This window comes from Musca autumnalis, unplaced genomic scaffold (assembly GCF_047663935.1).
Source record: "Musca autumnalis isolate F117 unplaced genomic scaffold, ASM4766393v1 scaffold_2, whole genome shotgun sequence".
NCBI classification, from domain to species: domain Eukaryota; kingdom Metazoa; phylum Arthropoda; class Insecta; order Diptera; family Muscidae; genus Musca; species Musca autumnalis.
Genome location: NW_027411755.1, coordinates 749,643 through 767,108, shown reverse-complemented (window position 1 = coordinate 767,108; position 17,466 = coordinate 749,643). Strand labels below are relative to the sequence as shown.

Below are 17,466 nucleotides of genomic sequence, written 5' to 3'. Positions count from 1 at the left end.
ATTTGACATCTATTCAATGCAATTGACACATAATGTTACCATCAGCTGGCATGATAATGCTACCTGTATTATTGTACCATGTGGAACATGGAACAACACAACGGTTGATCACACGGCTTGATTTGTTTGTTGTCATATCTTTTGACCTAAAAAATCGATTTTCATCGATTACGATGTTATCGTTGTAAGAGTAAACAATCGACTTTAGATCCCTATAGAGTAACGTTTACGAGGGACATTTTTTACAGAACTAATTGAAATCAAAAAGCAAATAATTCTATTAAATTAGGCTTCATTCATATTTAAAATAATAATTCCTTCGTGATTCATTAAGAATATGTAATCGTCGTTTTATGCTTATTCGTGTTTAGATGTTGACTTTCAAGTGGTATATGATTGAAAGGAAATGAAAACAATAAATTTAAAAACATAGTGAACTGTTAACAATTAAAAATTAATTAAACAGTTTGATAGATAATTGATAAACTTTTCATGAATAGCAAAGTGAAGTTGTGCTGGAAAAAAGATTTGCCATTGTTGTTTCCGGTGGTGTTGTTCACCAGTTTTTTAGTTTTGGCGCGAGTGGATATGCAAGTTTATTGAAGTTGGTAATATGCAATCATTCGAATACATTTCGAAATTAGAGAAGATAAACAACAAATACAGAGAAGTGGAAATCTATTCAAAGGTCAGCTGTCCTAATAAATAGTATACGAGAGAAGTTAAGGTAAGAATAAACAACAAAATGTATGTCATAGGCTGAGGTTATACAGCTAGTGTGTTCAAAACCCCGGGTTTTTTCTATCTGTGATTACTAGCATTAAGGAAAATTGTGATATTTACATATTTATTTTAGATTATATTTGCATTTATTATTAGTTTAATTGTTGTGTATTTTATCAACCTTCATTTTGACGATATATAAATGTAAAATTTGACGAAAGATTATATATTCAATAAAACACGTATCCCTGAAGATGTTGGAAAATACCAACGAAACGTAGGATAAAAAAATGGAATAAATAATCTTTATTTTCATTGAACAAAAAAATGACCTTTTAGCCCATTAGGACAAAGTCTTAAACATAGAAATAAAAAAATCGAAGGTCGAATTATAAAAAAAACCTTTTCACAAAACGGTTTTTGGTTAACTACAGTTTTGGAACAACTCTAGTTTAGTAAAAACTCTCCGATTTTTTTGAAATTTTTTCCAGAGGTAGATATTGTTGCGCTGGTCACGGAAATGTATAATTTTCTTGGGGGACGGACCCGGTTACCCGAATATTGGACCCGAAAGTCCGGGTACAAAACCCGGGTTGGACCCGGCTCTACTGAACCGATTGCTACAAAATGTGTATCATTGGAAAGCTTATGGAAATACCTACCTATCTCTGGAAGAGAAGGTATCACAACATATAGCACCATTTTGGAAAGGTTAAAGTGGGAGCTATAATCTGACATACATTAAGCGGGCACCCACCCATAATGGGCTCATTTTCGACTTTTTGAGGGTTTTATGGAAAAATCCGGGTCCAAAAATCAGTTTTTGGGTTATATCACCTGACCACCTGAAAATAACCCCATCATATGACCACTTGTTGGATAGGTATTTCCGGGTCCAACCCGGGTTTTGTAACCGGACTTTCGGGTCCAATAACCGGGTAACCGGATCCGTCCCCCAAGAAAATTATACATTTCCGTGATCAGCGCAACAATATCTACCTCTGGTAAAAATTTCAAGAAAATCGGAGAGTTTTTACTAATCTAGAGTTAAGCCCAAAAATTTAAACCGCCATCAACATCCGCATCAGGTTTGGGATACAAAAGAAAAGTATTGACCAATGATCCAAGATCAAACAACCAAAGTACTCATATGCATGTATAGCATTGATACAACATGTGTCGTTGTTGAAAAAATACTGGGCAGTACATGGAGTGTCGGAAGTGGGTGAAGCCCACTATCAATGCCATAAATATGTATGTATCACAAAAATGTGTGCCACCGTGGTGCAATGGTATGCACGCCCGCCTTGCACGCAGAAGGTCAGTGGTTCGATTCCCCGGCCAGGCAACATCAAACATTTTTCAACGGTGGCAAAATACCCCTCAGTAATGTTGGCGACATTTCCTGAGTATTTCAGCCTTGAAAAACTTCTCTACAAGTGGTGTCTTAAGGCACGCCGTTCGGACTCGGCGATAAACAGTAGGTCCCATATCATTGAGCTTAATATGAATCGGGATGCACTCATTGATATGAGAGAAGTCTCCCTTGTGCCGTATGGGATGTTGTGGAACAATGTTTTTTGTTTTGTTATCACAAAAATGTACACATAACCCAGAAAGTCTGCGTTCACCTTACTACTTTTCAAAAACGATGCTAAAACTTCGTTCACATTGTATGTTGCAATAATAACGTTAGTTTTTTGATTTTTTTTGCAGTTTTCTCCCATTTTTAATTAATATTGTCACAACTGGTAATTCTTTGAGGCCGTTTGCACACTTAACTTAAAGAAGTAAGTTATTTCAAGAATGGAAAACAAGGGCAATGAAATTGGCATCGATAAAAGGAAAATTCTAGGTAAATAATGGAAAAAAGCTAACGAAATATGGCGAAACTGTAGGTACAACATATTAGTCTATACATAGAGTGCTAATTAACTATAAACAAATCGGAATTTTTGAAGTCAAAGCCCCGATCTGGACCGTCAAAGCTCAGTTTTGGACGGTCAAAAATATTATCAGAACGGGAGGAGCTTAACATAACTAATATAGTTAAAACAAACAGTCCGATAATTACTTCGAAAATTGTTGAAAATGTGAAAATGGCATCCAAAAAAAGTATTTGTGCACAAACCGCCAGAAAAATACTGCATAAAGCTGGATATCACGGTAGAGTCGCACGGCGAAAGCCGTACATATCACTAGTGAACAGTCAGAAGCTTATTCAATTTGCTAATGAATACATAAACAAGCCTCCAGTATTCGGGAATCATGTCATATTTTTGGACGAAAGCATGTTCTATATGTTTGCAATGAAAGGACTTCAAACTGTTTGGAGAAAGCTCGAACAGAGCTTGAAAAACAAAATCTTGTTTTACACTGTAAAAAATGGCGATGGTGTTGTTTTGGTTTGGGGGTGTGTAGCATCTTCTGGAGTGGGCCTACTTGTATTTATTGAATCGACAATGGACAAGTATGGTTACCTAAACATCATGAAGCGCAATTTGAACCAAAATGCAGAAGAACTACGAAATTTTGGTTGCAACAACATAACGTTTCAAAGCATACTGCTGAGATTGTAAGGTTTTGGCTCCTATATAATGCCCAGATCTGGGTTTTGGCGTAAAAATTCCGGTTTGTTCATACTTAATTATCACTCCATATATAGAGAAATATGTTCTACCCACAGTTTTGCCAATATTTCGATAGCTTTTTCCATAATTTACCTAGAATTTTCCTTTTATCGATGCCAATTTCTTTGCCGTTGTTTTCCATTCTTGAAATAACTTACTTTTTTAAGTTAAGTGTGCAAACGACCTCACAGAATGACCAGTTGTGACAATATTGCTTAAAAATGGAAGAAAACTTCAAAAAAATTCAAAAAACTAACCGTATTATTTAAACATACAAAGTGAACGCAGACTTTTTGGGGCTCTGATTTAGCAGTTGTAACACTTTTTTACCGTTATCTTCGTAATAATAATATATTTTCTGGAATTTTTCTTTTTATTCTGGTACTAAAGAGTGCCAATAACATATTTATGAAAGAAAAACTGATCTCATTTACCTATTTATTAAAGTTTTAGCATCATTTTTGGAAAGTAGTAAGGTGAACGCAGACTTTCTTGGCTATGTGTTCATCTCATTTGTATATTTTATTAATAAAAGTAAAATAGAATCAGTCTGCCTAGCCGAGCTCAGCCAATTACAATCAAAATAACAGTAATAAACTTTAATGTACCCCAAACATGTCCAACACTACCGAATCAAATAAAATCATCTTTATACCCTACACCACTATGTGGTAAGGGGTATTATGTGTTAGTGCATTTGTATGTAACATACAAAAGGAAGCGAGATAGACCCATAGTTCCTTCTAGGGATATACATAGAATCATTTTCTGAGTCGATTTATGCATGTCCGTCCGTCCGTCCGTCCGTTCGCAACATACAGATCGCATTTGTTGACCGATTTCGCTGAAAATTGGGGAATACCATTTTTTTAGCCGTCGGAAGATCAAGTTCGAAGATGGGATATATCGGTCCACGTTTTGGTATAGCCCCCATATAACGGTACCCCCCGATTTACGGTATTTTGACGTTTTCAGCTACATTTTCAGACCGATTTGGCTATAATTTGACATTTAGGGTTCTTAAGTGTCAATAAACATATATAACAAAACTTGTGGGCATAGGTCCACGTTTTGGTATAGCCCCCATATAACGGCACCCCCCGATTTGCGGTATTTTGACGTTTTTAGCTACATTTTCAGACCGATTTAGCTATAACTTGACATTTAGGGTTCTTAAGTATCAATAAACTTATATAACAAAAGTTGTGGACATAGGTCCACGTTTTGGTATAGCCCCCATATAACGGTACCCTCCGATTTGCGGTATGTTGACGTTTTTAGCTACATTTTCAGGCCGATGTAGCTATAATTTGACATTTAGGGTTCTTAAATGTCAATAAACTTATATAACAAAAGTTTTGGACATAGGTCCACGTTTCGGTATAGCCCCCATATAACGGTACCCCCCGATTTACGGTATTTTGACAGTTTTAGCTACATTTTCAGACCGATTTAGCTATATTTTGACACTTAGGGTTCTTAAGTGTCATTAAACTTATATAACAAAACTTGTAGACATAGGTCCACGTTTTGGTATAGCCCCCATATAACGGTACGTCCGATTTGCGGTGTTTTGACGTTTGTAGCTACATTTTCAGACCGATATAGCTATAATTTGACATTTAAAGTTCTTAAATGTCAATAAACTTATATGACAAAACTTGTGGACATAGGTCCACGTTTTGGTATAGCCCCCATATAACGGTCCATTAAAGTTCATACTTTCGTATAGCCCAGATACCTCCGAACTAGCTGTTAATGACATTTGAAGTTCCCACGTTATGTACCGATTTTCGATATTTTGAAGATTCTATCTAAATTTTTTAACCGAATTAGGAGTTATTTGACATTAAAGGCTCCCATCAAAAACTGTCAACATAGGCCCATGTTTTATTATAACCCCTGTATAACAGTACCTCCCAATTTCTAGCCCACCAAAAATTGTCAACATACATAGTTAGATATAGGCACCATAAAAAAGGGCCTCCCGAATGAAGCATAAATTTTACATTTGAGGTTCCCAATGGCCGCGAAATTGCTCCACTAAAAATTGTCAAGATAGGTCCACGGTTCGGTATAGTCCCCATATTACGATACCCGATTTAAGGTGTTTTAGGGATCTTAGCCACATTTTTTGCTTGAACTAGCTGAAATTTTACATATGTGGTTCCCAGTGGCCACGAAATTTCGCCACTTAAAATTGTTAAGATAGGTCCATGTTTTTTTGTAGCCCCCATATAGGTACCGTTATATACCGATTTTAGGTATTTTAACGATTTTCTCCAAATATGGCTCCAATTTGCCATTTGGAGTTTAATAAGTTCAAAAAGTTTACTTTAATGTTTGTTTTGGGTTATTAAAAAACTTCTCCACCAAGAATTATGGACATACATATGTCCACGTTTTGATATAGCCCCGAATTTTGGTATATCTTCCATATTAATTAAAAACTAATTATTCTATTTTTACATATTTCGACTGGTGTAGGGTATTACATAGTCGGCCCCGCCCGACTTTGGTCTTTTCCTACTGGTTTTTATTTAATTAAGAAACAGCATTTTAGTTGGTGACAGTAGAGGTCTTCGAATCCTTTTTGATTTCTATAAGTCGCGCTCCACACTATGGAGATTTCAATGAAACAATTTAATGAAATTAGGCGTTCTTAGATCGAGTCCAATACTAAATTAATTTTATGAAATTGCTGTAGTGTGAACCGGGACTAAATAAATTACAAACATATGTATATCGACACAACGAATACCTCTTAGAAAGAGCAGACTACAAAAATACCATTTTATTTTCGGAACTTTCGGCCCAATATCCAAGGTAGTATGAACCTATCATAAGAACTACCTGAGATAGTAATTTAAAAACTATCTAAGAATTGCATATACTGCAAATGTGTAGAATCACGAGTTCGCAGATCCTTAGCCGATTAGCATTTTGAGTGCAGATAAAGCCTAATGATCAGCGAAGAGCAATGCACATAAGTGATACATATTCCAACATTTCGGCTGCCCGCTTTTATGTTACATTTACATCGAATTCTTGAAAATGATTTATTCTTCTTTATCATTTTTATCCGTAATAGGTAGAACTTTAACATCCTGTTTCTGTATGAGTTCCTTGAAACAAAATATGTGCCGAATGACTCATTGGTATCATATGACATCCAAAAATAAAAAAACACGTGCCTTTTTATTGTGACTATTTCCGGCTTCAATTTATTATGCAAGTTTGAGGTAGAGCTGATGAACGAATTCTTGAAGAATCCATGCAATGTCGAATGTTATGGGTTGTCTGATGATTACCATCATACCCTATGAATGACGATATGATGGTAATTATCAGGGCAAAGAATGATACAATAGCTTTGACTTTATACCAGAGCTCCGAAAACTCTCTCGAATTCCACTCGCGAGTGAAACTCTTCTCGAATTCGAACAAGTTGAGTGGGGCAACTTGCATCCTTTCCCCACCAAAGAAAAACTTACCTCACCCCCAAATAAATTTGCCCCACCCCCACCAAAAAATTGCACCTAAAACCCTCCCCACTCTTCACTCGCGAGTAAATCGGAGCTCTTCTTTATACACGATATTAGGCCTGTCTGGCTACACAAACATTTGTAACAAATTGTACAAGTTGTTATAAGATCTGTCTGGTTACCCTAAAACTTGTAACAATTTGTACCAATTGTTGCTGGAAGTCTGTTAACACAAAAAGCTAGCAAAAGAGAGCGAATGGAGAGAGATATTTTGACAGTTCTTTTACTGAGAGTTTGCAAATTCTTGCTGGACAAATTTCACCTAGCAAGCACTTGTAACTCTTCTTCTTCCTGAAACAATCAATCAGCTGTTTTTAATTATTCGGTGATTTATGCTTGTGAAAATTAAAAATAATTTTATTGTGGAAATAGCAAGCCTAATTGCATTGTTTTTTTTTTCAGAGAACACAGTTGCAGTGTAGAAAAATTCCGTTTTTGCATCATTTTCTATTTTATTTTAAATAGAATTAACATTTTTGCTTCCTTTTTTCCTTTATTGGCAGACAAATTGTTCTGTTTTGGCAGGTCAGCTGATTGCTTGCTGGTTTTTGCTGGGAAGGTGTCTGTTTACTTTTTACAATTTTCTAGCGAAAGAGAATAAAAGCGCCTTACTCTCTGAGAAAGTCCTTGTTGGACAATTCTTGCTGCGATTCGCAGCCAGATTCGCAGGGATGCCAGATAAGTTTGGTCGAAAATCGGCACTTTTCGGGTGCCAAAATCGGCAAAATAAGTTTGGTCGAAAATCGGCACTTTTCGGGTGCCAAAATCGGCAAAATCGGCAAAAAATTTTCAAAATCGGCAAAATCGGCAAAAAATTTTCAAAATCGGCAAAAAATCGGCAAATTAAAAAACATTTATTTCAGTTCAAATTATCGCTTTATTTAATAAGCATAGGTTTAAAAAATAACATTTTAAGTACAACAAAACAATTAACAATTCATAAAACAAGGCAACAATTCAAAATATGTATGAATATAAATGGTTTTACCATATACATATGAAGTATATATTTATAAGTACTTGAGATCAATATATTTTCAATTCAGTCAAGCTAAACAAAACTTATACAAATATTATCTTAAAAGGTTAACTAATAAGGTGATCGTTTGAGTACTGCAAATTTGAAATATTGATTTACAATTAAATTCAATTTCATTCATAAATATTTGAATTAAAGTTTCGTAACAAATCATTTTTAATGACAACATCATAACAGTTGGACTTATTTAATTTTAAGAAGTCTTTAGTAAAGAGAATTCCTTCCATCAATTCCCTAGCTAATCGATTTCGACACTTGTTTTTATTTAAATTCACTTGGCTAAAAACTCTTTCCACATTTGCTGAAGAATGTGGCAAGACTAAAATATGTTTAATAAATTTGGACAAAATAGGAAATAATGGTTCAGAATTTGCACATCTTAATTCACATACTGTTTTCCAAAACTCTAGCAACTCTACTTTTTTACCTTGAAACAAATTTTGGAAATTTAAACGTGAAAGTTCGCGTAATTCTGAGTCCAAGTCTTGCTTTTCCTTTATGTTTATAAAGCATTCGTATTCCTTTATAATGTCGAAAAATGAATCTTCTGCGCCATTTATTATAAAATTTGGATTTATGGAAGCTAGGCACTTAAATTTGCTTTCAAAATCAAACCTCTTTAAAATCTGATCACAAAGTTCAATGTAAAAGTTTGTGCAGTTTTTAATTATTTCCACTAAATCACTTTTCGGCAATTTCGTTTTTTGAAAAATTTCCTTGACGTATATACCCAAGTACACGTTTTGGTAATCAAGGAAATTCAAACTGTTTTTATAATCTGTTAAAAAAATTTTATCATTATTAATCATACTACTCTTGACGAAATTACTCATAATGAGTTTAAGTAATCTTTCCATTTCCATGTACAGAATATGTATTTCAGTAGATTCACTTTGAAACATTTTATTTTTGTTGTTTAAAATAGGTAAAATATACTTTAAAAATGATAAATAAATCTCATTGGTTTCGTTTAAATTTTCCAGAATGTGTTCTGCTGTTTCAATATGATCAATGTTTACTGCAAATGAAAAATAAATTTTTAATGGTTCGTATAACTCTAACAGTCGTACTACAACTGCCTCTATTGACAACCACCGAGTTTGCGAAGGATGTAATATTTTTTTTGGATTAATTTCGAGTAACTTTTGTATATCATTAAATTCATGTGTTCTTTTTGGGCTGTTAGATAAATAGTTATAAACATTTCTTGTCAAGGTTTCAATAGCTGAAGGTAATTTGAGACAAGCAAATGATGAACATAAAGCCAATGAATGGCAAACGCATTTCATGATGAACAGATGGGGAATATCATTTTTTAAAAGCTGAGCTACAGAATGGTTCTTCCCTGTCATGACTGAGGCCCCATCGGCTGCAAATCCAATTAAATTCTTTTTATAATCAACTCCATTTTCTTGGAAATGATTAACAATTAAGCCATATAAAGTTTCTGCATCGCACTTACTAACTGGGAGCAATCCAAAAAACAAATCTTTAATTTCAAAATCAATAAATACTCTAACCACCATGCACATTGACTTGATGTTTGCTACATCTTTTGACTCATCGACGCATAGTGAGAAAGGGTTGCTCTTTAACAATTCGCACACAGAAGTAAGTTGACGACTTCCAACAAGATTTGTAACAATGGAATTAGCTTTTGTTCTTCCCATTGACATATTAGAGGCTACATTGGAGTCTGGGAATATATTTTGGCATACCTTTGTCAAGTGCTCAGCTACTGCGAAAGGTAAGTTGTGTTCAACTATGAATAGCGCCAACTTTATCTCAGCTTTTTTTGATAAAAAGGTTTCCTCCACATATATTTGGTCGATTTTTGGTTGTTTGTAAATAATTGCTTTAGATGACTCCAAATGTTTTGCGGTTTTCGAGTGTGCGATCAAATCTGTCTTTCCAGATGAAGCTTTTAAACTTGAGTTGCAAATTTTGCAATAAAAATTATTGCCTCTTATTTCAGCCCACGATTTTACCAGTGGATCATGAATCCAATCTTCCTTTACCCTTCTCCTTTTCTTAGCTTCTATCTGAAATATGGAACAAAATTGAAGCTCCTTTGTTAAAAACTAAAATTTACTTTAAATTCTTACCGATGTGCTGCTTGCTTCCTCGTCTTCTTTATTTCCCCCTTGCATTCCAGTACTAGTACTTTCTGCCAAAAAACCAAAACAAATGTTATTGATATGTCCCATTTTATTTAAGTATGCATGAACTTACGACTTCTTTTCAAAAATTTATCCATTTTCCTCCGTAAAATATACACAAAACCTTGTTATATTTATTTTTCAAAGGCTGTGAAATCAACAATTGTATCAACATCGAAGCACGAAAACGTATAAATAAACTACACGCATTCTCTGTTTACTTTCTTTAACAATGAGTGGTTTAACAATGAGAATGAGAAATCACGAAATATGTTGAGAACAATAGATAAAATAGATAATAAAATAGATAAAATCTATGCATCTATCTCTCTTACTCATTAAGACTTTATAGATTTATGTATAGTTGTCTTTGTTATTGTACCAAATCACCAAATCAGTGCTAGCAACCACAATTTTCGTACAAAACGCAAATTTTATGTGAACAAGTTGCCTTAAGCAAAAATCGGCATTTTAGGGGTAAAAATCGGCAAATCGGCATTTCTATTTTTTTTTACTAAAAATCGGCAAAATGCCGATAAATCGGCAAATCTGGCATCCCTGGCTGCGAAAGTAACCAGACAGACTTATTACTGAAGAAAATTTGTTCAGAAAAATTTTGGAATTAAAAAAGAAACGCCAACTACGTATTTAAAGCCCGTGGAAAATTCAACAAAATAAATTATGAACACATTTTTTTCTAATCGAACATTGGTGGCGTCGTTTTCAATTGGGATAGCTAATACAATTTTGTGTGTTCAAAATAGTCTGGCTTAATCCCATTGTTGTTGTTTTATTATTTTTGTGTTAGGTTGCCAAAGAAAAACTTCTCATTGAAGTTTTTTCTTTGTTCACCTTTATACTTCGAGGTGACGATTGATGTTTGGGTATAAAAAGTTTCTAGTTGAAGAAGTTATTGAAAAATAACTTCGGTGGGGAATATCCACAAACAAGAAACAAGGGAACTGATGAGATCCAGTGGCGTGGATCGAAACTAGTCTTCCTTGCCTTACCCCTTGGCGAACAATGCCAACCTTTTTCCACTAATAAATTAGCTTGTTTTAAAATAATAAAACAACAACAATGGGATTAAGCCAGACTATTTTGAAAAAACACATTTTTTTCTCTAATAATGCCAAAAACAATACATTACTAAGCATCAGTCTGATGGTCTGATATTTCTTCGTAGACGAATTAAATAAAAAAAACTAAAACGCTATCTTGGTTTTCAGTATTCAGAGAGAAGTCTACAGCACACCACTTTCTGTTGGATCGAACCTTATCGCACTTACATATGTAAATACATATATTGGCAGTATTTCGATTCACTCCATTTGTAGGCCCCAAAAGAGAAATAAAACTACAAGTTTTGTTTTTACATTTAATTCATAAATTCAATATTTTTTATTATTAAATCGTGTTCTATGTGTACCTTATGGAGTTTCGTACTTTTTATTTAATTCTAATTAAATATTTGACAAATATCGACCATTTATTTAGCCGTTCTATGGCCCAATAGTTGTGTTCACAGTTAAAATCGAAATTGTGTTTTTAAAATATTTTTGTTGTTGTTTTTTCGTTTTGTTTTGAATGCAAATTTACATTAGAGGACTTAAAAAAATTAATAACTTTTGCGGCATATTTTCAATATTATTTTGATTACATAATTGGATGAGTAATTTATTATGTGTATATGTATGCGGTTGTTGTGTTTTTAAATACTATATTTATATTAAAATCTAGAAGATGTTCATTTTATTTGCTGCTTCTGAGGCAAATGGACAGCGGCGGCGTTTTACAAAAATGCCTGACTGTCGTTTTGATAATTATAATTGAGATTTTATTTTTATTTTTTAATTACTATTCGCAAACGTTCGTTTATAACAAATTAGTTATTGATTATTTTGAAATAAAAACATAAAATATAATTAAGAGAAAAAAAAAAACGAAAACAAAATGTCATTTTCAATGAAAAAGAAGACCACTTAAAACATTTCGATTGGGGTTATGACAATGTGTGTTGTTGTTGTTTGGTAGAGTTGATAATTTCTAAATCGCCCTGTATCGTTCTCAGGTTTTTGTAATTTCTACCTTAGAGATTTCTCCGTTGATCGAAATTTACATTATTATGAACTTTGATGTAACGATGTGGACAACTTAAAAACACCCGACGATTGTTTCAATCGAAAATGGGTGGGTTATTAATAACTTGTGATTAAGGGGGAAGTATAACGGATTTGCTGGGTGGTTGTTCATATCGACTCTATTGTTTGATACTATGTGTTGTTATCGTTTGTATGGTATTTACGGATTTTGTTTTTCTATATATTGTTGTATATTTTAATTAGCATGTATTCGTATTTGGGTTTACGGGGATATTTTTATGTGGTAACTGCAATTTGAAAATGAATTCGGATTTTACTTTGACTAGCGAAGAGGCTCTGGAGTAGGATTTTCTAAAGTTTTATGTTATTGTTTGTTTGTTTTGTTTTTGTTTGCATCTTTAATATTGACTATTTCTTGTATTGTAGTTAATTGAGGGTGATAGAGAGAGAAATACAATATATGTTTTATTTTCATATTTGGCTATTTTTGTTTTATTTCTATTTGGTTAGGTTGCATTTACGTGGTAATAGGAACCATCCTGTCACTTGCACCCCACTCCACTGCCAACTGCGACAGGGTTCTTATGAAACTATATATCCTTGCTTGAAACGGAAGATGCAATTGTCTGAATAGAAGTGTTTTAAGATCGTTTTTTATTTACTGGTTGAAGCTGCTTTGTTTCCGACATGGTGCCAGCTATTGCCATCATTTCATTTCATGTGCAAAGCCCAGATTTGCTCCATCCAGTTGGATAGAACCCACACTTACTGCTGCTGCACCAGCAGTTGCTCGACTTGGTCAGCTGTGCGCAATAGAAAAGCGGCACTTTCTCTGTAGGCTGAGATCACTTGTCGTGCTGCGGTTATTTCATTGGGACTCAATTTGTGGGGTAGCAATGGCGGTCGCACGGCGTTTGCATCAATGGTGTTGTTGATATTTAAACCTGCCTGTTGCTGTTGTTGCTCTTGCTGTTGTTGTTGTTGCTGCTGCTGTTGTTGTTGTTGCTGTACCTGTTGAAGCTGTTGCAACTGATGGGTGGCTGATGCCAAAACGCTATTTGTATTTGTTGCATTGCCGTTGTTTAGATTCGTATTCACATTAAGCTGATTCAGTGTGGCCAAGTTGTTGATGTTGTTGGTATTGTTATTGTTGTTGGCTTGGTTGCTGGCATTGACGGGTGTGCTTGGTGTGATGGAGGTGATGGCAGAGGAGCAGGAAGGTTTCATTGACAAATCTGTGGGAGTGACTAAAAAAAACAAAGAAATGAAAACAAAATGTTATTCTTCTTCGAAACTGTTTACTTTCACCATTTGATATCTTTGGATTGAGGTAGAAAAATGTAACATTTTCATCTGAAAATGTCACTCATACTCACCATTTCCTAACGAAGTGACACCTGGGAAATATGTTGGATATGTTTGCGTTCGCCCAGCAACAGCAGCAGCTGCTGCCGCCGCAAATGGAGAAGCTGATGTTGGTGATGTAAAATCCGTTGGTCGGTACAGAGGACTTGTAGCCGTGAGGCCAGTTAGTCCCGCTGAGGCATTGTTAGGTGCTGTGTTGCCATTAGCTAAGGCAGTAGCCAGTGGCTTTATGTCCATACCGGTTACACTGGCATTCGAACTTAAAGCTAAAGGAGAACTGCGAGCTGAGCTCATACCGCCACTACCGGCGCTAGATGATGCTACCACTGCAGCAGCTGCGGCAGATACTGCAGCTGCTGGTGTGAGAGACAATGGTTCGGCGGCATCTGAATTAGGTGTGGAACGAGCGAACCCAGTGCAGGTTGCAAACGGTAGGGCGGCGGAGTTGGCGGCATTGGAACCATCATTAGCGGAGGCTGTCGTAACATTGGACGAAGTACTTCCCCCTCCAACGGAAACGGCGGAACTTGTGGTTGCTGCAACAGCAGCCGCAGCAGCTGCAGCGGCAGCAGCAGCGGCGGCTACCGCTGATCCAGGAGCCGGTATAGCGTGTGTGATGGGTTCCAACCCAATGCGCATGCGTTTGGCATTTAGAGATTCATTTTCGCAAGCAATTGCTAATATTTGTTCTGCCTGCACAGATGTTAAGTGGGCTGGTGTAGGCCGGGTCTGAAATGGAGAATATATTCATATGCTGGTATTATAGGGGTTTGTTTTTTTTGTATTCTCCACATACCGTATTTTCCCAACCATCTCTAGTCTTCTTGTTGCGTCGGCATGACTTCAAATAGGTACGAATACGTTTTCGGGAGCGATCACTAAATTCGGGAAACTGTCTAGCACAGGAATCGATGATTGCTTGGATTTTTTCCTTTGGTTGCTTTGAAATCGGCACAATTCTATCCAAATTTTCGTCAACGAAGAGACGAACAAACATCTGAACAAAACGGATAGAAAGACAAATGATCATCAGTATTATAAAAAAACCGTTCCAGGGTACACTTACATTAAATGCTTTCAATCGTTCTGGATCGTGTGAATGTGCCAACTTTTCATCGATTTTGTCATCTGAGTCGTCTTCAGAACCTTCATCTTCTTCTTTTTGTCCGGAGGAATTAGTTTCATCCTGCGCTTCCATCGGCGACGGATTTCCTTCTCGTGGCACTGGAGATAAGGATGCATCAAGTTTGTTACCTGAAGCCGCGGCAGCATTTTGGGCCAATGCACTTTGATATTGAGCCCATAGTCCACCGACAATACTTAAGTCTGGACCTTCAGCACCATTTCTAGCCGCATTCGAATTTTGATAGTTCCATGCCAGAAGCATTAACTTCAATTTATCGGCATCTTTCATAATGCCAGCATATGGATCGGCTTCTGTATTGTTCTCAGAAGAGTTTGTGGCATCAGTAGTAGCAGTTGGGGGAGCAGCTTCCTAGAAGCAGAAGAAATAAAAAACCACAGTTGATACTTTTGTTAAAAATAATTGAATTTTTTCTTATTTTGTGTTTAAAAACCACAAGAATGGAAATCCGCATAATTATTTATAATTTTGTATTTTTTTTTTCAAAATCAGCGAACCTAATGTGACGCACGCTACGTGATGCACGCTACATTTTTTCCAGTATATAGTAAATAAAAACCAGTGTATTTATTTTAACGAAACAATGTATATTTCTTGTAAATAACGTTATTTAAGTCATATTTTTATGTTCATAAATAAGTTTATCAATGCTTATATGTTTATAAATAAATTTTATGTTTTAATGAATCTGACGTTAGTGCGATTTCGAGCACATTTTTGTTATATGACGAAAAATAATGTTTGCTTTTAATTCCGGGAACGCTCTTAACGTTAGCCCGTCTCTCCGAAAGAATTCCAGCTGATTTTTGTATATAAGACCTCAAGCTCGAACAAAAATGTGTATTTATTAAGAAATTGGAAAGGTCGATAAAATCAAGAAACATTCACTACTGCTTACATATAAAATGAAAATACCCTTTGTATTCATTTTTGCCAATTTAAAAAAATCATGGGCATTATTAAGAACAATATTCTGAGCTTTTACCATTTTCCAAATGTTTTTCTTTACGACAGCTCCGATTCCGTCTACTGCACCCTTTCCGTGAGCAGTTGCAAAAAATTCCACTCAAATTTTTCTTTGAAAAAGGGTATACTACTTAAAATGAATTTGTTTTTAAATTGACTTGCACATCCATCAGAAAATAAATATAACTTTGAAATATCATTTCAGTTTTTAAGTTTCTTAACAATTAACTGAACTCAAATCGTGACGAAAACAGAATAAAACAAAAATAGAATACCAGAGAAAGTGAAAACAGAATTAAAAGGCAATTTTTTTTTTATTTTTTGGGAGAACTCAAATCGTGACGAACGCTACAGAAATTAATGCACTGTATTTTTTTTATTATTGTAATTTTTTTTTTCTATTTCCTTAAAAGCAGGATATTAATTTAATTTAAATTTATAGATGAATTTAAAAAAAAGAAATTTCTGCCCACATTATAAAAAAACATAATTTTTCGTGACGAACGCTACACCACTTGGATCTGTCTTTTTCCAAAATAGTAAAAGATAATAATAATGATAGAAAAAAAGTTTTTAACATATTTCTAAAATTAGATATCCAGTCTAATCTTCTGTGAGAAAATAAATTAATTTGGATAAAATAAAAAAAATTTTGGCTGGTAGACTGTTTCTGGGATTTGCCCATATGGCAAATGAATCATAATCATAATTTTGAATAAACATACAATATAACTACTTTTATTTTCTGCACGCTAGATCTGCATTTTTCCAACTCTACAACGCACAGTGCACATTGGTCCCAACCTGCGACAAAAATCGAAAAATCGATATCAGCAAATCTCTGCGACAATTCAGCAAATTGTCTCTAAACATATCATAATTTAATATTCCAGCACTGTTTTTGTAATTTATAACGGTATTTAACAAAACAAAACAGAAGAAGTTGACATTTACGAATGATCTCTTAAGAACTTTAAAAACATCCGTAAGGTTGTGACTTCTTACAAGCCAAGTAACTCAAAATTGAAAGGATAAAATTATTTTTTTCGGAATGGAGGTTTTAGTACAAGGTTTTCTAATTACTTTTACATAAAAATTTGTACACATTATTCCCATAAAATGTGCTAGAGATCAAATTTTTTATAATACTTTTTTGTGGATTTGTTTTTCCAGGTCCAAAAAATTGAAGTTCAGTTTTACTAACTTCGACATCCTTCGCCACTCTCCAAATTTTTTGAAGAATGTCCGAAATAGTGTCAAGTTTGCAAAAAAATTGGTTCCAGCTGCATATATTTGCATTTCCGTGTGTGGCATTAAAAATACTGACGATGCCTCTGGTCGTTTCAGTGAATATGCCGTATTACTGTAAGAAACTGAGAATTCTTCTTTGTTTTGTGTTTTAATTGTTTGTTTTGTTTTGGGATCTACTTATGAGTGTATTTTTTTACTTTATATATTTTTGATATATGTATGATGCTACATATAATATGAAAAACATAAAAATGTAAAGTTCGGTCGCACCGAACTTTATTATATCCCCTACCATGGTATATTCTGACCTCAAATGGAATAATTTGTTTCCTTTCCTGTCCAAGATACCAGTCGGAGACGTTTTTTGACCACTAAGAACTCCAAATAGCAAATTACAACCAATTCGAACCGAAAATGTAGATAAAAACCTCAAAATAACAGAAATAGGGAGGTATGTACCGTAATATGAGGGCTATACCGAAACCTGGAAGATTGAGAACTCCAAATGGCAAATTACAACCAATTCGGGCCGAAAATGTTAA

The 17,466-nt window shown here is 34.7% G+C and overlaps 1 protein-coding gene and 1 long non-coding RNA gene across 3 annotated transcripts in view; both read right to left on the bottom strand.

Annotated features, from left to right (window-relative positions):
• Positions 1–7,751: 7,751 nt before the first annotated feature.
• LOC141392105 (uncharacterized) lies at positions 7,752–10,345 on the bottom strand. The gene is made up of 3 exons (XR_012409779.1): positions 10,170–10,345; positions 10,043–10,104; positions 7,752–9,979 (listed from the first exon to the last, which is right to left on the bottom strand). It is a non-coding gene; the product is annotated as an uncharacterized lncRNA (long non-coding RNA).
• A 1,115-nt stretch (positions 10,346–11,460) lies between these two features.
• Positions 11,461–17,466, bottom strand: part of LOC141393483 (uncharacterized) — a 40,917-nt gene continuing 34,911 nt past the window's right edge. The window contains exons 1-5 of one of the 2 annotated variants that reach the window (XM_073966493.1): positions 15,205–15,266; positions 14,630–15,058; positions 14,360–14,560; positions 13,575–14,292; positions 11,461–13,445 (exon numbers count right to left, since the gene is read on the bottom strand). In XM_073966493.1, the coding sequence (XP_073822594.1) occupies positions 12,964–13,445; positions 13,575–14,292; positions 14,360–14,560; positions 14,630–14,977 (1,749 nt within the window). In that variant the 5' untranslated portion in view covers positions 14,978–15,058; positions 15,205–15,266 and the 3' untranslated portion in view covers positions 11,461–12,963. Of the gene's footprint in view, positions 13,446–13,574; positions 14,293–14,359; positions 14,561–14,629; positions 15,059–15,204; positions 15,267–17,466 lie in introns of those variants that run through there. The other variant, XM_073966492.1, reaches the window with a different exon arrangement.